General features: G+C 38.8%; 4 protein-coding genes across 4 annotated transcripts in view; 1 reads left to right on the top strand and 3 right to left on the bottom strand.

Annotated features, from left to right (window-relative positions):
• The window catches only part of LOC101300057 (UDP-sugar-dependent glycosyltransferase 52-like), a 9287-nt gene extending 5131 nt beyond the window's left edge, over positions 1-4156 (bottom strand). Inside the window, exons 1-8 of the mRNA XM_004299936.1 lie at positions 4076-4156; positions 3906-3977; positions 2851-2941; positions 2579-2721; positions 1799-1869; positions 1215-1296; positions 902-1003; positions 684-739 (exon numbers count right to left, since the gene is read on the bottom strand). Coding sequence (XP_004299984.1) covers positions 684-739; positions 902-1003; positions 1215-1296; positions 1799-1869; positions 2579-2721; positions 2851-2941; positions 3906-3977; positions 4076-4156 — 698 coding nt within the window. The remainder of the gene's footprint in view (positions 1-683; positions 740-901; positions 1004-1214; positions 1297-1798; positions 1870-2578; positions 2722-2850; positions 2942-3905; positions 3978-4075) is intronic.
• A 696-nt stretch (positions 4157-4852) lies between these two features.
• On the bottom strand, positions 4853-6761 carry LOC101299768. The gene is made up of 3 exons (XM_004299935.1): positions 6532-6761; positions 6270-6440; positions 4853-5203 (listed from the first exon to the last, which is right to left on the bottom strand). Exons 1-3 carry the CDS (start codon positions 6622-6624, stop codon positions 5120-5122), a joined length of 348 nt encoding a protein of 115 aa, XP_004299983.1. The 5' UTR covers positions 6625-6761; the 3' UTR covers positions 4853-5119.
• Positions 6762-9045: 2284 nt separating this feature from the next.
• On the bottom strand, positions 9046-9591 carry LOC101301017. The gene has a single exon (XM_004301498.1). It carries the CDS (start codon positions 9589-9591, stop codon positions 9046-9048), a length of 546 nt encoding a protein of 181 aa, XP_004301546.1.
• A 1336-nt stretch (positions 9592-10927) lies between these two features.
• LOC101300735 (chemocyanin-like) lies at positions 10928-11647 on the top strand. The gene is made up of 2 exons (XM_004301497.1): positions 10928-11102; positions 11451-11647. Exons 1-2 carry the CDS (start codon positions 10928-10930, stop codon positions 11645-11647), a joined length of 372 nt encoding a protein of 123 aa, XP_004301545.1.
• The last annotated feature ends 8284 nt before the right edge of the window (positions 11648-19931 follow it).

Here is a 19931-nt window from a genome sequence, read left to right as displayed (position 1 = left end):
ACGGCGTGCCTCCACCCCAGCGGCCTCCAGCAGCATCCCCGATCACTTTCCCTCCCCGGCGACTCCACCAAATTCCAGTTTTCCGGCGAGATCACCCAAAACTTCAAACAAAATCGATCACGCCGGAAAACTGGAATTCGGCGGACTCACCGGAGAGGAAAAGTGATCGGGGACGCTACTGGAGGCCGCTGGGGTGGAGGCGCCGCGTCGTCGGAGCCGTACGGTGGAGAACGGAGACACGTCCGCACTTTAAGGGTGTGCGGACGTCTGCCTCTGATCCCGACTGATATATATTACACCTATATATTTATAATTCTCAGATGCATGAAAATAGGAATACTATTCTAACAGAGTCCACCCGGTTCTGTTTGTATCCATTTATATAATACTGAAAACAATACTACAATCATGGAAGTCATGCAATAAAATAATAGTCAACTTTTTTCTATTATTTAGTACTTTAGTTTGATAAACAGTAAACCACAATATACTTTTGGTTGTAATTTTAATTGACAATGTATCTTGTATCCATGTTTAAAATAGCCTCATATTTTACAAGGAACGTTTAAACCCTTTAGAGACCCTCTCTCTGTATTCCCCAACACAAACTTGCGTTTTATTTATATGAGCTATATTTTGTCTGCAACTTAAAAACCTATTTTGTATTCAAGTTCAAAACTTACAAAAGTCGGGGAGACAATGACCTATCATGCCATGTGGGGAGACCTGTTACTGGATCCTGCATTAAATAAGGTAAAACAAAAGGGTTTCAAGAAAAGAAGGAAGATAATGAAGGAAGATACTAGAACCATGCTCAGTGGGGATGAAATTTCACAAGTTCTTTTGCAATTACAAAGTGTCATTTAAGCATCATGAAATGTTGCATCAAAGAGATCTTAACTGTAAAAGGGCAATGACTCAGATTCAAATCGTCACATCTCCAGGATCCCCAGTGTTCTGTGAAAAGAGGCCACATCCAGTGGATCACGTCTTCCCAACAAATCTATGTGCATTAAAAGATTTGAAAAAAGACAAACAAACAACAAAAAAAGCACAGTATTACTTGTATATATCCCACACTTATATTGTTACAAGTAGAGAAAATACAAAAATTAAAAATTAAAAGTCAATGATGCTGTACATGAACAATTCAGGAGGGAGATAAAGAAAGAAACATCGTATTTCCATATATCTACTTTATAAACAATAAGTACCTTGTTGAGGTGAGATTCCTGCAGGTATTTATACAACTGTTGATATTCCTTTTTAAAGTGGCGCTCAAAGGATGAAGGAGCACTGAAAGTAAATTGCAATAAAAGTAACTAGAAATGATCAGGTAAGTTCAAATGCGGAAGTATAGAGTTTGTACAAAAAGAAATTCACTTTGAAATCTTTGAATAAGTCAAGGTTGAGAGAGAGAGAGAGAGAGAGAGAGAGAGAGAGAGAGATTCTGATTCTTGCTTGTAGATGCAAGTGTGTAATTGCATCACATTAAGATGATTTTATTCCTGTATATACATCTAGAGGCCAGTGTTACCCTGAGAATTGGATACTGATTTGCTTTAACACTTCATATATACCTTCATACAAGAGGATATCAAGAAAATATGATTTTCTTTTTTAAATGACGAGGACCACTGGCTATCAAGTAGAATTCTATGTGGCCAATTCTTATCCTGAGACTTCTATACAATAGGAGATTCTAGGGGCAAAGGTAGATTGCAGGGCAGATAGTCACAACATATGTTTGTACAAGATCTGAGTAAAGTAAAGATCAGAAGAAACATCTATATATTACCTGTACGGAACAACATAAGGAGCAGCAACCATGCAGCGGACACGAAAAAGCTCTGCAAGACTCCAGCCTTCCTGGACCATTACAGAAAGAACCCAGTATTGTTACCACATGATCACACAGACTGCAAAATTGTAACTGGCTGTTCTAGAAATCCAGGTACATATGGTGCTTTCAGTATATAATCTCCAATTGGATACTCTAACCCCATATATAAAATCATGACTCTTCTCACTCATTACCAATTTGTTCGGGGTTGCGCATTCTTACTTTAACATGGGTATTAAGTAGCAAAGATCAACATGTGATGGACAAGTTGACTACACATGCTCTCACATCACCTACCACAGATAAGGGGAATGTTTAAGCATACAAGAATCCCACATTGTGTATTCAAAGGTTTGCAAAACTTATAAAATCTCAGCCATCTCCATTATCCACCCACATGCCATAGGTTTTTAGGCTGGAAGCTCTAACCTAAAGGAAATTCGCACTAGAAATGCAGATGCCTTTTATTTCTTTTTGGTTTGACACAAAGAAGTTGACTAACGTAGGGACTGAAAGCTATGCATTTGTACTGACACATGACACCAAAAGTCGTACTGCCAATCAGATAGTTACAAAAAATTTTTATCATGTTTGTATCTAACATCTTATTGTATAGATTTTCAAAAGTTTTATGCTTCATACTTGCTTCTTCTATGGCACTAACGATCAATCCATGGAGGAGATAACTTTGATTCACATTAAAAGAGTAAAAGTAAAAATTACAAAAGAAAGTACCAGAGCAAAGAAATTTATCACAATGAAGTCACCATCCATGCTTGAGCCTGATCCAAATATCGTTTCAACAACAGATAAACATTCTTTTCTATGTTCTCCAGAAAACAACTGTTTCTGTAGCGAAAGTGGCAACTCTACAGAGACTGGTAAGGCAAGAGATTCAGTGAGAAACTGAGAACTTTGCAGAAGTATTTCTCCTTTTTCTTAAACAAATGCTATTACATTGAGAATTCCAGAGAACAATGAAAGAAAGAAAGTAATTTGAACCAAACCTGTTTCATGTTTCTGATTGACAGTGAGAACAGGTGGTGATGAAATTGGAACATAGGAAACATGCTTCTCAGCTAAGTGACAACGTAAGCTCTGCATGACAACCATCAAATAAAAATAATATCAAAGAAAAGAATTGCATTTGCAGAAACCTTTGCATAAGATTAAGTAATGTGGACATATCAATGTGAACATTTTGTTGGATGCCTGCCGTTTCTTCTGTTGTTCATATTCTTAATAATAGCATTTTTTTTGTGATGATAATTAGACTGCTATTAGTTTGACTTGCAACATGTAAATCTAGGATACAAGTAGCCAATGTGGAACCCTGAGATAAGTGTTTTAATCCCAACAGAATGAGATATTCGGTTTGTTTCTTATTTGATTCACTTAAATGAATTTATAGAACTAAGCACTCCAGTTAAAAGTCAGCTTAAGCTGGTGTTTTTTATTAAGTACATGTAGCAGTTGACCAACACAGTAAAGCTGAACAAGTATAAGCTCCAAGAAGTATCAAGGCCTTCAGCATCATGGGACAAGATCATAAATTGTAGTAATTCAACAATCAACCTCCATTTGAGCCCTACAATCTCCCTAACTAGTGTTGAACAAACTTCAAAATGTACAGTATCCCGTACACAAAAGACCCTCTCTAGAACTTGCCGCGCTGGGATTATATGACAAGGTTAAAGATCCCTAGCATTGTACACAAAAGGAACAGGAAAGAATGAACACGAAAGCAGAATATTCTAGTAATCATATGTGATCTTTTTGTTTTATACGCTACTACTTTGTTGGAGATCAAATGCAGCGGACAATGCAGAATCGTGTGACCCATAAATGGGACAAATGCAGTGGCCTAAACTGAGAAAAACAAGGGTTCTATTCATGGGTCATCTTGGAATGGAATGGTGCTAGCATATTCCATAAAGAGGTGAACAAATGTCATTACAAAAATAATGAACGAGGAGTGAGAAGTCACAAAAGGTTGTTTATCAGGTAATCCTAGAAGAACAAACAAAAAAAACAAACCTCCAGCATAGCTTAAAAAAGGAACCTGATGAGCTGAATGTGTGATAAGAACAACTTGGTACTGTGTCTGGTCGGAAGCAAAGGCCGCCGCAATGGCCTGCATAGTGAAAACCACAAGAGAAGAGAAGAATCAAGATTTGATGGGTCTCAAACGGAAAGAGTGATCGAGTAGAGTATAAAAAAATGGCGACTTACGGCGATTGGATAGACATCGCCTTTGGTACCGAAAGCCATGAAAACAGCAATGGGTTTCGTCCTGTCCGACTCAACCTCCATTTCTCTTGTTTCTTTCTTGTTGGACTCCCTTTTTGAATTTCAGTGTTCCGGCGCTCCTTCCTGTCGCTCCAAATTTGCTTCTAGCCCTACACCCACTGCACTACTTGTGCAGAAAAAAAAATGTTGAAAATGTGATTTCCATGAAATTTTCTATTTTTATTTTGAGTAAAACTGGATATCTACCGTGGATACCCCTTTATTGTCTGAACATCTACCATGGCTTCTGTCACTTCCCTCACTCACACCCATACGGCCTTACCGATACATTCAGATAGTCGAATGGACATGACCAAGTACCTAAAGCAAATGGTAGAAACGAAATCGGAACAGTTACCAGAGAGCTGGGGGAAACCCTGATTTGGGCTCTTCTTCTCATATAAGAGGTGAGGGGGATGATGTGGTTTTACTATGCCACGACCCTAGAAAGGTGCAACGTCAATCATTTTCTTTAGGCAGACTAGTATGGTGGTAGTTGTGGTCTCTTCTAGAAGGGGCAATGTGACATGGGCAAAACAGGAGAAGCCTATTGTGGTTATGATCTGATTACTGAATCATGGAATGTATATTCTTACTTGTGGAGGACAACACAGAGAAAGTTAAGTCATCTTCAGCGTATGCTAATGAAATCAAGTTTGGGAGAACTTTAAGACTGGTTAAGATAAGTTACAAAAAACTTAGAAAGACACCAGATGAGCTGCTTGACCAAACTGTTTTATAAATTTCATATGGAAATACAGCACTGACAGCAGAGCGCTGTAAATTCACAGATTTGACAATAATACTACTATCAGAGAAGAGTTTTTCATATAGAAACATTCTCAAAGGAGAATGACATTAAACACAAAATCCAGTCTTATACTGTTTTAACTGCATCTACATCCTCCAGCTTTCGTCTGTAGAGGGAAAGAAATGGAAATCTACTTTTAGGCGGATCTTAGATGTGGGAAGTGGAACACATAGTTGCTAATCTGTTCGCGTCTTCTTCTCAATACTTGACTTACTAAGTATGAGTGAACCAACTACAATGAGCATGGCACCTGCAAACCACTGTCAAACAAGGCTTCTCATCAGATATGCAAATAAAATTAGCATGGAAGCATACAGACACACGTGGACGGTTTATAACAATGTACAATGATATGCAGAAACAAAAATTGCGAATTAATAGTGACATTTTGTGCCTATTGCGTGTGATACTCTATTATTCCAATAACGTGTAAGCATTTACTAAATAATTTTGCCAAGTGTAGTACCAGAATCCAGAAATTAAATAACAGGTAAAGCACCACTTATCACCTTTTGGTGTAATTCTGAACATAACAGTTACCACAAACAAGCTATAGTTGCATAATCTTTACAGTTGTAAGCATTTCATTATATGGGCCGGAGATGCATAACACTTGCAGTTGCAAGCATTTCAAATTTCAAGTATGGAAACTAAAAAGCATACTAGTTTACATCTGCAAAAGATCATTTCATTGTCTTATTTACGGAAACAAAGTCAAATTCTTTTCCCAACTTCCCTGACCCAGACACTACCATCTAGATGCCAACAATGTAACTGTTTTGTTTAATGTCCACTCAGCATACAATTGCTCAAACTGAAGGGCATATGACCTTGCATAAGTTCTTGAAAGAGTCACTCAACTTGGCCCTAGAGTTTTGATCACTTTACTATTCCATAACAGGCAATTTTCCTTGTATTGAAATCAGTATCAAAATGAGCATATTATAAGGACTAAACTAAGCAATGCCAATCCTTTCCATCAAATCTCAGTCCTAAATACTAACGCCAACGAACTCACTAATGATACAGCATAACCCTCTTTTGTTAGCTCTCACTCTCCGCACATCTCCTAGAAGAGTTGTATGAACTAATAAAGCTCATTTAGCATACAAGAGTTGTTCTTTAACAGAAACCACCATCACAACAAACATATCTACAAACCTGTTTGGCCGTTTCTAATCAAGGTCACACCATTTCCATCAATTTCTGTAAACATTCATTCTTCAACCACTTTCACACAATGCCTTGTAAAGTTTTAAATCAGCAAAAAAAACGACACCCACAAAAAAAGTCCTGATCTTTAATGAAGTAACATAGATTAGATACCTTGAAGGACAAGGGCTCTTGGAACAAAAAGTATCCAGCTAAACCAGAAGAGAGGAAATTCGCAGCAAAATTCGTGGCGGTAGCTTGTAGAGATGAGAGAGCTTTAAGGCTGTTCACATAGCACCCCCACATTGTCACGTTGAATAACACCACCATTCCATACCGCAAAATCTGATCAGTTTACAATTACAAAATCAAAATAGAGCAGAGCATTTTCAGATGTAAAACTTGAATTTTATGAACTGGATTTGAGAAAAATCACCTGAGGAGTTATGAGCTTAGCCGAAACGGCAGCCAGAGCTGCATTTAGCCCGGCCGAGACCGCCCACGCGTACCCCTTCTTCTTACCCTCCATCAAATCATCAACCCTTTCAGTTCCAGAACTCAGAAACTGATTAAGATCACCCGAGCGATGCCGCGATGTTATTTTCTTGTTCCAGCTCTATTATGTCTGCTCTGAACTTTTTTTAACTTAACATTATTGTCGCGAAGAAATGAAAATGCTTTACTTTCTCTAATTTATTGGAGAAATTTTGGCAGCGCCCTAAATTTTTATGACAAGGTTAAAGTGATACCCGCATTTACAAAATTAATAATGCGGTGCCCAGACTTTGTTTTAGCTATCGACGAAAGACCAGAGGCTCTTTTCAGTCACCATGTTACTTATTTGCTGGCGTGTCCCATATGAGACCCACCAAAAATATTTCTTGTCAGCGGATAACAACATCAACGGTCCCCAAACTCGTCCGGAATTATCAAATGTGATACCCATAATCAAATTTCATGTTTTTCAAGTTCAAACTAGGGGGATTTAGAGTTTATATAACCTTCTGACTTTTCCTATAACTCATTTCTCTAAAAAATATCTAAAATTAAATCTTGAGGACCCATTTTCCCTATAAGACGATTACAAGTCAGATTTCGTGAACTATAGCCTGGTGATTCAGCCGCTAATCGCTCTAACAAGGTTGATTCTCTGATTATGTTGAAGTGTTGAAGCTTTATAAGGAGATTGAGTCTGATAATGTTGAAATTGATGGACAATTGTTTAATGATTTGATTGTTGGTTTCACAAAAGCCGGTAGGCCTAGCCAGGCTATACATTTTCTTGCCATGGTGCCGGTCAGTGGTTTGAGCCCGAAAACCGCCACATTAGTGGCCGTTATTTCAGCTTTGAGGAATGTCGGTAGGGTGGTTGAGGCTGAAGCTATTTTCGAGGAAATGAAAGAGGGTGGGTTGCAACCGAGGACTAGAGCTTACAATAAAGAAATATTGCGAGACGTCAGCAAATAGACTGCGCGGTGACAGAAAATGGTCTCTGGCCTTTCGTCAGTAGTGAGAATAAAGTTTGGGTACCACATTGGTAGTTTTACAAGTGTAGGTATCACTTTAACCGTGCCACAAGAGTTTGGGGACCGGTGCTGAAATTTCTCTTTATTCAATCTGTGAAATAATGAACTTTTACTCTCAGATATTCTTGTCATTTTAAAAATTCTATAGAACTTTTACTCGGTAATGCTTGTCATTTTAAAAATTCTATATAATGATACCCAAACAACAAAATCCTCAATTAATAGAGATTAATTCATGAAATCATGATTCTTGTCATTTAAGAATGTCTTTATAAATTGAAAATTCCTTATCCAAAGTCACGGTGCCGTACGTTACCTCCTCTAAGGGGAGAGACCAAAGACGGCGTTGATGCCATGTTTTCTAAGGTAAATGTAAATCAATTCGAACCATGTAGAGACAAGAAGAACCAAAAAGAAATAAACTTTCATTAATGCGCTAAAAAGAATACATAAGGGTCTCAAAAAAAAAATTGAGAAGAAAACTAAGCATGGCATTCTAATGATGCCTTATTACATCATGACTTGTAAAAAGGGAAAACAATCTAGCCGGTGACGTCAAAGTCAGGAGCATCTAAGGCAGAACATTGTCCATTGGGGTCTGCGACCTTGAAGGTAACATTATGTTCAACTCCATTGTTGTCAGTGGAATTGACTTCCATCAATTCCTTGTATTTCTTGTATGCGGCAACAACATTTGCAGAAGCGCGACAACTTTTAAACCAGTGGTCCTTGGACCCACATTTGTTGCATTGTCCATCAAAGGCAGAAGAAGAGCAAACATGTTGCTTCCGAAGAGGAGCGCCGCCGCACTTGGGGCGGCGGCATCGGTGTCTCGGCGCCATGTGTTGGTACGGCCACTAAAGCCACTACCTTGTCCCCAAGAACCAGAGGCACGGTGGTGCTGATTCCCATGTGCGTAAGGTTTATTCTGATGGTGATGCTTGCGTTTCGGAGCTTTCTTACTTCGTTTGCTGTTGTAATTAGATTCTGAAATTTTCCTGGTGCCTACAGGACACAAATTGTGCTAATCATTGATCATGTTGTTCTTTTCTTCCATAAGGAGTTGCGTCATTAATACAAATTACTTAGGTGATACTGTTAACAGCGGAATTGCTAACAGTACTAAAACACACAAGCAATGTAGTTCGAAGAAAATATATTCTTCTCTTATTATTGTGCAAAAGGGTACAATGATTATTGTCTAATGCCTTCTCTCACAATAACTCTCTAAACAGATATCTCTCTAACTGTTTCGCTCTCTCTCTGATGTCTAGAACTAAGCTAGGCACCTCTATTTATAGAGTCTAAATCTTTATAAATCCTTATCTAACTTGGAAACTACTCCTTAACTAAGTTAGACAACTATTCTTTTTCAAGCTAGAAAACTAAGTACTTAACTAACTCGGGAAATGAATCACTAATTCCTAAAAGCTAAATGATACACCCGTATCAGTCATTAAGTCGCTAAATGTTGTAATCCTCTTATTTTGGAACTCAAGTTGATACTGGTTCATTAGGATCTTAGCAGGGAAGGTCGAGAAAGTCTTTTCAATCATGTCGGCATCACTTTTCTCAACTCCACATGAGCTCAGTTGAGCTTGTAGGCAAAGCATATTCCTGTTGAAGTCATCAACCTTCTTGTAATCCAAAAGTCGGATTTCATCCCAGCGAGCAATTAATTTTGGGAGCAAGGTCGAATGAATATTGCCGAAACGTTCGGTGAGTGCATCCCACAGATCTTTTGGATCATGCTTCGATTGATATTGCCTGCGCAGTGTGGGATCGATATGCTTACGAAGGAACATGAGCGCCTGAGATTTTTTTCTTTTGTGAGGTGGTTCTTGAGTTGGATCGGGGAATATGGTCTCGATTAAATCCTTAGCAATGAAGGTCTGCTCTATATCCAAGACCCAGCGATGGTACTCAGTACCATGGGCGTCGAGGACGTCGAATTCGATACCTCTGTCCATCTGCATACAAGAGAGAACTAGTCGGATTAGTTTTCTGTTCGAGACCCAAAAAGGATACTCAAATACGATGCTTTTATATTTGGTTTGTCTCTTTAGGGTTGATCATACACAACCCTAAGTGTCCGGAGTCGATCAAACACGACCCGGAAAACTTGTGTGAAGGTGATCAAACACACCTTCAATAAGAAATAACCAAAGTTGATCAAACACAACTTGGACCCTGGGAGGAAAATTGAGATTTTAAACCTGCAAATACACCGACCTAAGCATAGAATGGAGTAGAAGAAGGGGAGAAAGCACTTTATCTCCCCCGAGGTTATTGAACTTGGAAGAGTTTTAGGGTTGTAAAATAAACATACCGTAAAAACTTGGATGCTTGATTGGATGAAAAGAAAGCAATGGAGCGGACGGCCAGGAAGCGGCAGTCGGAGAGCGACGGCGGCGACGATGGCAGCCGAGGCAGGGCCGAGAACCTTCGGTTTTAGTTTTTAGGGTTTGGGAAAACTATTAGCTCAAGGGTTGAGCCAAGAGCTGATCGATAACGTGATGAAGTGAGAGAGATTTGAAAATAGAAAATTGTGAAAGATGTATTATTTATTGATATGAGCCCTTTATATAAGGAATTACACAATACCAATTAGGTAAGGACAAAGAATACATAGATCTAGTCAAACTACATATCCTCTTGGCATAAGGCCAAGACACACATAAAGAATATCTAGAAAGATACAGCATATCCTAGAACACGAACCCTATTATGGTTCTACTTTGACTAACACACACAATAAATCTATTTTCCTTACACATCTTTTAAGTGGTCATATGTTATATATAAGGATATATCTGAAAAATAGAAATGAGTGGTACAAGTAAATTTAGTACAAAGACATAAACATAGGGTGTAATGAGCAAGTAGGGTGAACAAAAAAATAACGATAAGGTTGTAATAGCCGCACCCATAAAATGTATTCATTGTATTGAATACAGTGAATATATACTAGCATAAAAGATTTACTTTTTCTTTTCTTGTTAAATAAAAAAATCACTTATATAAAAATGTTGAAACGGCCATATATTTTAATTTGACCAATTTAATTCTTCTATTCATTGTATTGAATACAACAAACAAGCATATAGCATTTACTTTTTTTCTTATAAAATTAAAACGCATATATATAAAAATGGTAAAACTCATATTTAATATATGTACATTAATGTCAGGCAACAGAGCTGGCGTCCTATAAAATGCCAACAACCCAACTTTGATTTGAAGAAAAAGAGTTTCGAGTTACCATCTTGGTAATCTTTCTTATCTGTTTTAAATCTCTACTCAAAAATGGCTCAAGCTAGAGGCGGTGCAAGAATTAATGTGATGTTGTTAGTGTTTTGTGTGTTGATTCACTACAAGATTGCTAGTGCGACTACCTACATTGTTGGAGATAAAGCAGGATGGACATTTGGAATACAAAGTTGGCCTACAGGCAAGCAATTCCATGCTGGTGACATTTTAGGTATGGTTTTATATAGCTCAATATTGAAATTGACTAATACTCTGATTTGTATGTTTGATTATGCCAAGCAAACCAATATTGTGGTTTGATATGATTTTGCAACAATCTAATTCTTAATTTGTGAAATTAAAAATAGTCAATTATGTTAGCTTTTCTTGGAAAAGAAAATGAAAATATGAAATTATTTATAAAAAAAAAAAAATTATAGCTAGCACACATGTCTTTTTGAAATAACATAGCAAAATAATGTGGAAAATGTAGTCCAAAAAATATTAGATTATTTTGCAAATAGTGCTAGCTAGGTTATGTTATAGATCATGGATACTAATGGTTTTATTCTTTGTGCAGTTTTTAAGTATAACATGAATGTGCATTCTGTAATTGTGACTGACGAAAATGGATTCAAGACATGCAATACTGTAACAGGTCAAAAATTTGTATCAGGTAATGATCAGATCAAACTTAGAATGGGACAAAACTATTTCATTTGCGGTACTCCTGGGCACTGTGTTGGTGGAATGAAAATGACAATATCTGCTGCATAGAGTGACTTAAATTTGTGTTATTGTTGACCTCTTGGTTGTCCTGTTAGCTTTATATATTCAATATGCAATAATTAGAGTATTCAAAAGTTTTAGTAGCGAACCAAAATTCGATTATCAATAAGATATATTAACAAAGTGTTATACTTTTATGGTTTCCGACTGCTTTTGTAATCTTCTTACTATAAATAAAATTTCGGGATAGAACATGAAAATAGTCCTATTGTTACTTTCTTAAAAAATAATAATTCAAAGACTATAATAAATAAGCAAACAAGACATTTATTCCGTGGCATAAACTTACCACTGCGCAATATTCGAAGTAAGGGTTGTGGCTAGTTTGAAGCATTAATTCATCAAACTACATAATACAAAAGGTAATACTGAGCTCTTAATTACAATAATCATATTGAAAACGACATGTGATGAAAATAAGATTCTTTACCAAATAAATGTGATCAGACATGCATCAACCGACAAAAGGTGCTCTATTGGCTAGCTACTTCATTAATTTGCTTTGACATAACGGTAAATTGTGCTTTCAAAAGTGCATGTTGTGAGTACAACAACAATAGTTTAAGTGTTTGGTGAACTTTGGTATAAAGGTGGCGTGAGTTTAATCAATTACCGAAAAAGCATGATGAAGTTAAATATATATGGTGTTATTTATGTATATTTGCGAGCCTCGGAAAAAATGTTAAGGAATTAATATCATATTATTTGAAATTTATTTAAGGATTAATTACTGGTCACTCCATTAACTTTCATGCGCTCGACAGTTTACTCCATTAACTTTCAATTTCAATCGATTACTCCATTAACTATCCAATGTCACACAATTAGGTCCATCCGTTAAGTGGCCGTCCAAATCAGTGGTTAAGTTGCTGACTGGACATATTTTTCAACTGAAAATTTCATTTAACACCCTCCCTCCCTCCCTCCTTAATCTCTTCAATCTCTTCTCTCTCCTCCTCCACCTCCTCCGCAACCACAACGCCACCATATCACCAGTTGGACCTTCAACAACACCGCAACAACAATACCAGCAACCAACCAACCACATCAACACCGTAATCAAACACACTGCAACCAGACCACCAGCAACCAACCACACCACCAGTAGTTCACCCCGCAGCTCCTCGACATCTCTCTCCCAACGCCAAAAACTCAAACCCACCTACCTCGCATCTCTCTCCCGAAGCCCAAAACTCAAACCCTCACAACAATCTTCTCCCTTCGCCGCCAACCAAATCCTAAACAACACCATCCATGAAGCCCTTCCGTTTTCCGCTTCAAACCGTGCTAGACTTGAAATCTCAACCACTTCGAATCCCCAGTCAACAACCTCTTCTCACTCGCCTCCCCTTCCTCTATATGAAATTGAAGCCATTTGTTTGATTGGAAACAAATTTGGGAATTAGGGATTTCAATCCCTAAAATTTCAGATTTAGGAATTGGAAGTGTTGAACGGTGAGCCAACAGAGGGCGTTGGTGCGGTTGGCGGCCAGAGGTGGGACACCAGCGCGTTGGGGATGGTGATGAGGAGGGTGGTGTTGGAGTAGAGGAAGGCGCGGACGAGGTTGGGGTCAGAGACGTCAAGGCGGAGCTCGGCGAGGCTGAGAGAAGTAATGGTCGAGGCCACACGCTCCGGTAGCGAAGGGGTGGGGCAAGTGGCGACGGTGGAGGCGGAATAGGTGACGCCGATGGTGATGGATGAGGCGGCGTTCGGCGAGGAAGAGGAGGGTGATGAGAGAAATGGCGGAGAGAGAAAAGTGGGAAGTCATGGCTGGCTGATAGGGTTTTTAAAGAGAGAGAGAGAGAGAGAGAGAGAGAGAGAGGGTGTTAAATGGAATTTTCAGTTGAAAAATATGTCCAGTCAGCAACTTAACCACTGATTTGGACGGCCACTTAACGGATGGACCTAATTGTGTGACATTGGATAGTTAACGGAGTAATCGATTGAAATTGAAAGTTAATGGAGTAAACTGTCGAGCGCATGAAAGTTAATGGAGTGACCAGTAATTAATCCTTTATTTAACTTCTTAATATATAGTAATGAGACTTGTGGATTTTTAAGAACAAAATATTGTTTTCTCTGACCTAGAGGATATTCTCTAGGGGTGGGCATAAAAAACCTAAATCCCGGTCCCGTCCCGAAATTTGACGGGATGGGACGGGATCTAAGTTTAAAAACACTAGGCCCGTCCCATCCCTTAGAGAAACAACGGGACGGGACACGGGACTGAAAAGTTGAGGCCCGTCAGGCCCGTCCTGTCTTGTGTAAAATATATGCTAATCTGAGCCATTGGTTTTCTTAGATCAGTTAGATGTTTTGAACTTTTGATCTCAACCTTTCATTTTTGAACCCTAATACTGTCTAACCTTTCATGCTTGTAGTCTTTCACAGTTTCACTCACTCTCAATTAAGTCAATTTCATCACTTTCACTCACTCTCAGTTTCATCACTTTCACTCAGTCCTTCACTCACCCGACATAGCCTAAGCCCGACAGGCCGACACAACCTAAGTCCGACACAGCCTCCGTTAACCTCACCGCCGATTCCTCCTCGCTTCACCACCGATTCCTCCTCGCCTCTCCGCCGCTAACCTAAACTCGACACACTAACACAGCCTAAGCCCGACACAACCTAAGTTCGACACAGCCTCCGCTAATCTCACTGCCGATTCCTCCTCGCCTCACCGCTGCTTCCTCCTCGCCTCTACGCTCGTCAGGCAAGTTCTCCTTGCTCGATTTTTTGTGTAAATGTTGGTTCTGCGAATTTGAGATTAGACGTTGTAGATCATGAAAGAAATTCATTGAAATTGAGAGTGAGTGATGGATGTAGATGTTCTGGTTTAATTTTGAGTTATTGATTTTTGTTCTCGGTGGTGTGAATTTTAATTTTGAGTTATTGATTAACTTTGGTGGTGGCGGAGGAGAGGATGGGTTGATTAAGTTGTCATCTTTTAGGTTTTGGTTGCTAGGGAGGGTGGGATTACATCAATTGTTTTTGTTTGTTGTATTGTCATTGCTTCGTTTTTATGAGCATTGTGTAATTGAAACCAATGAATGGTGTATGTTATGGTTGCTTTTGTTTGATTCTGTATATTGTGCGAAATATGACGTTCTTTGTGTTTTCGTTTTAATGCTCAGGCTGGTTGCTCTATGCTTTCAGAAATTTTTACTTTGGTGAATTTATCTTCATTGTTGAGCAGCAAAACACTGCGTATGAGCTTAATGCTTTGTGATTTGGTTATATTGATTGTGATTTGTGAATGGCTGAATGAGTGAATGCAGAGGGAATTACTTGAAAACAATGGCGAGAGGAAAGAAAGTAATTGTGCGACCCAACCGTTCTACTTCTGGCCTTCAACATTCATCAACGGTGACATCAATAACATCACCATCTCCTCCAGTTACAGCAGCCCCTCTGCTCGAAGCTACAAACCCAAGTTCAAGTTAGCCTCCTTCAAGTGAACCCAGGATTGAAGTTGGTCAAGTTGCTGCATCTGTAGGCGAGGGTGGTGTGGCTTCTGCTACTGCATCTGTAGGCGAGGGTGGTATGGCTTCTGCTGCTGGATCTATAGGTGATGATGTTGATGGTCCTGCTCAATCAGGTACGAAATGTACTAGTCATGTTTGGAAGCATTTCAAAGAGTATGAGAAAATTGAGAGAGTGAAAGATGCTGAGGGGAAGATAATTGAGATAGTTCAAAAAAGGGCTCATTGCATCTACTGTCCTAAGGGTAAGATTAGGGACTTTTCTGTTGAGAGTAAGAGTGGCACCTCTGGATTGCTTAGGCACATCAACCAAAATTGTAGGTATTTTCCACATGAGGTTGATAAGTCGCAGAAAACTCTAGCTGGGGATAGGTCTAAGTCAAATAAATTGAGCATGGTAGCTTATAACCAAACAGATTATTTAGAATCTTGTGTGGAGATGATTGTGATTGATGAGCTGCCTTTTAGTTTTGTGGAGAAGAAAGGGTTCCGCGGATTTTGTAGGAAGGTGTGTCCTCTATTTGATGTTCCAAGTAGAAGGAAATTGTGTACCGCCTTTCTAGGTATGTATGACACCCATAAAAGAGATTTGAGGAAGATGTTGAGGATGTATAGGTTGAGTCTGACCACTGACACGTGGACGAGTGTTCAAAACGTCAATTACATGGTGCTTACTGCCTATTTTGTCGACGCAGATTGGAAAATGCATAAGAGGGTCATTAATTTTTGTGTGATTCAAAATCATCAAGGGCCAACTATAGGGAAGCTTAGTGAGTCTTGCTTGCTGCAGTGGGGGATTGAGAAAGTGATGTGCATTACTGTTGATAATGCTGCTGCAAACAACTGTGTTTTAGAGTGGCTTGTTGCTAGGATGAACAATTCGGCTGCTTATCAACAGATTTTAAATGAAAAATACATGCATGTGAGATGCACTGCTCACATCACTAACTTAATAGTGGGGCATGGTTTGAAGAGGTTGCAGAAATCAGTGTTGGCAATTAGGAATTGTGTGAAGTTTGTGAGATCTTCTCCAAACAGATTAGAGAGTTTTAAGAAAGTTGTAGAGAGAGAAAAGCTTAGATGTAAGGGACTTGTATGTATGGATGTCCCAACAAGGTGGAACAACACATTTTTGATGCTGGAAGAAGCTCAGAAGTTCAAGAAAGCATTTACAGTGTTGGCTGAAGATGAAGATTCGAATTTTATGAGTTACTTTAAGGAACCAGAGGAAGAATATGATGAAGATGGAGTTCTTTTACCAAGCAACAATAAGAGAGCTAGGGTGGGACCTCCAGAAGAAGGAGATTAGTTGAAGGCTGCTGTGTTTGTGGATATGTTAAGAGTTTTTTGGGAAGTGACTCTAAGGAATAGTGCATCATTGCACCCTACTGTGCACACTGTTTTTGCTGATGTGATTGATATGGAAAACAACATAAATAGCTTGTTTGTGGCGCCAGAGATGGCAACTGGATTAGAAACTGAAAAGTCATTGCAAGATATGGCAGGCAATATGAGAAGCAGATGGATGAAGTATTTTGGCTCTCTTGAGGACCTTAACAACATATTGATCATTGGACTAGTTTTAGATGCAAGATTTAAGTTGAAGAATGTGACTCACATGTATACGGAATAGAATTTGCATGTTGATGAGGTGGAGAGGAGAACAAAGGTGATTAAAGACCTGCTTATGGCTCTCTATGATCAGGTAATTTACATCTTTTTTGATATTCTTTTTCATTGCATATATCCAATCTATTACTAATCTGTTATTGTCATTCGTTTGCTAAATGTATCTAAAAGTGTGCATATTTTATAAGTTTAAGTTCTTCATTGCTTGAGTATATGTGTTGTCAACAGCTTTTTAAGTTTGGTAGACTGATGAATTAAATTATTATTTGTAGACTTGTTTAATTATGGTTGAGAATGTTCACTTGTATATATCTGATTTTCAATTTCGGCATTTTTTTCTTAGTATGTGGTTCATGTAGATGGAGGTATACACATGCAGAGGCCGCAATCTCCAACATCTTCATCTAGCACTATCACAAGTAGAAGCAGCATTAGCCGTGGCCATAGGGGGCAACGACTTAGTAATTGGAAAAAGGTTGTGCAAGAAAATGAAGAGGCGGTCGCAGCTCATGAAGTTGATCAATACTTGGATGCTGCATTAGATCCAACCGATGAAGAAGATCAATTTGACATCCTGTGTTGGTGGAAGGTTAATGGATGCAAGTTTCCAGTCTTAGCAGCAATTGCAAGAGATGTTCTTGCAATTCAGACCTCTACAGTGGCCTCTGAGTCATGCTTCTCAATAGGGGGCAGAGTTATTGATTATTTTAGGAGCTCATTAACTCCTAAATCAGTGGAGGGACTCATTTGCATGCAAAACTGGATGTTAGGTGATGATATTGCAGAGGTTGTCAAAGATATTGATGAACCAACAATGGAAAACACAGAGTTTTATTACGATGTTGAACGAGGTATGAATTTTGAAGTGTTTATTCTTTTTGGTTATTTTCAGATGCATGGACTAACTTTTTTTATTTTTGCAGAGCATGAGAGCACTGCTTCAAGCAAGAACAATTGTCCACCTCCAATTGCAAAAGGGAAAGGCAAGTCTGTTGCAACCGGTATTGTCATTGATGATTAGAGTTGAAATTGTTTGTATTTGGAGCAGCTTGGAGCAGCTTTTGTGCTTTCAGATATTCAGATTCACTAGTTTCTTGTTTTATGAACTTTATGATGTGTGAACTTAAGTACTTGTTGAATTCTAGTTATGAATTATGGATTCATATGATGCAATATTTATATTATTATCAGGTAATATTGGGGCGAAATGGTGGGATTAGGCCCGTTCTGTCCCCGTCCCAAACCCCGGTCCCGTTTGGGACGGGACTTGCATGGGATCGAGTCTTAAAAACGTAAGGCCCGTCCCGATCCCGTCCCGTGTGCAATGTCCGGGATGGGCCGTGGGACGACCCTAATCCCGTCCCGTCTCATGCCCAGCCCTAACATTCGCTACTAGGGTTTAGTTTCTAGTTCTTTAGAAAGCAAGATGATGACAATGATATATACCGACGTGCTCAGTTTGAACTGCGCATATATATGTGGTGATACAATTAATTAAGAGTTTAAGTATTTGATCTCTTAATCTCCTCCCCAAATTATGTTTAAACCAAATTTAGTTTGATAGGGCTTTCGACGATGTATGACGGGTGCTAGGGTTTTCAAAGGCAATACGGGTGCCAAGTGAAGGCTTGTTAAGAGAACTCGACATGTTTGGGATTACGATGTTATGGTGCAGGTAGGCACAAAACCGCTGCATCATATATATATGGTGATTAATTGAGGAAAGAGGATCAGAACCCTAAATGGAGATTGACGGTTACCTCGTACATGATATATGGATAAATCGTGGCAATTGTTGAGAGATTTGAGTGATCTTGATTTACTGACATGGGTCATCAACGGTGATTTCAATGAATCGAAATTCTAAATAACTGTGAAAAGAAAGAGGGCCCTCTGCGTCTAGAGCTTCAGATGCGTGGCTTAAGGGAGGCGCTGTGGTACGTGGTTTTATGGATCTCCAATAACTTGGTAAAATTCAAAAACTCAGTTGGATTGACAGAGATGTTTGAACACCGACTTGGTGTGATATCTTCAGTCATGCCATACTGCAGCATCTTCCTCCGAGTGACTCATCACATCCCTATTATGTTGCATGCTAGCCCTGCTGATTACCAAGCGTGAGAGGCTTCACCGTTTTAAGTTTGAAGCACATTGGCTGCAATATAATGAATGTGATGTAGTGGTGAAATATGCATGTGGTTTACTGTTGTTATAGGACTGCTAATTTACCAAGTTGCTAAGAAATTTTGCTTCACCAAGATGAAATTGGATTAATGGCAAAAGAAAAAAAAAAAAAACCCTTTTCAGGTTGATAAGTGGAGATGATGGGTTTTCGTCTGCGTCTAGAAGAGTTATTGGAAGTTGATCTTTCGGTATAGGTTGTGGAAGAAAAGAAGTACCTATCCTCTTGCTTGCAAGCGTTGTAATATCAAGATGAATTGTTTTGACGACAAAGAGCCAAACCCCAATGATCTTCAAACTTGATGAAATTTTGCATAGATGATCTACGCATTAGATTTTAGACATTGAACGGTGGAGATGTGAAAATATGACCGAAAAGTGACCTAAATAAGAAGCCTCATACTTTAATTTCAGAGCGGGACTCCGCTTTGGATAGGATTTTTGTATGTGTGTGTGTGTATTCAAGGATCAATCATATGTTATAAACATGATGCAATATTATTGAAACATCAAATTCACTACAAGATCAATTTCACATGAATACAAATATTATTCAATCTGCATACAATCAAGAACGACCAAGTACTGCAAAAGAGGCTTTCTCCTAGTAAGGATTGGAAAGTTTACCTGGATTGGCATTATGGACTCACTGCAGATATCATTCAAGTACAGATCCTTTAATAGCGTATGGCGAATTTTCAAGCCTAACACATGAACAACATTTGAGTGACGTGGAGTGCGAATGGCCACTCTGCTTCACATGTTGACGTGGGTAAGTTGCTCTGATACCATGATAAAGTAGTATGAGGTTCACATCTAAAATCAATTGGTAATGGATGAAGTGGCCCAAATCGTTATAAACCCATAGGTAAAGTAAAGTATTATACTCTCGATGTGAGATTTATATCTCAACAAATACTAAATAACTGTGTTGTGCTCAGGGATGTTCTCTTGCAGTCCTGCCTATATGTTTTGT

This window comes from Fragaria vesca, linkage group LG5 (assembly GCF_000184155.1).
Source record: "Fragaria vesca subsp. vesca linkage group LG5, FraVesHawaii_1.0, whole genome shotgun sequence".
Taxonomy (NCBI): Eukaryota; Viridiplantae; Streptophyta; class Magnoliopsida; order Rosales; family Rosaceae; genus Fragaria; species Fragaria vesca.
Note: the sequence above shows the minus strand (reverse complement) of the source record. Positions and strands in the feature narration are given on the sequence as shown.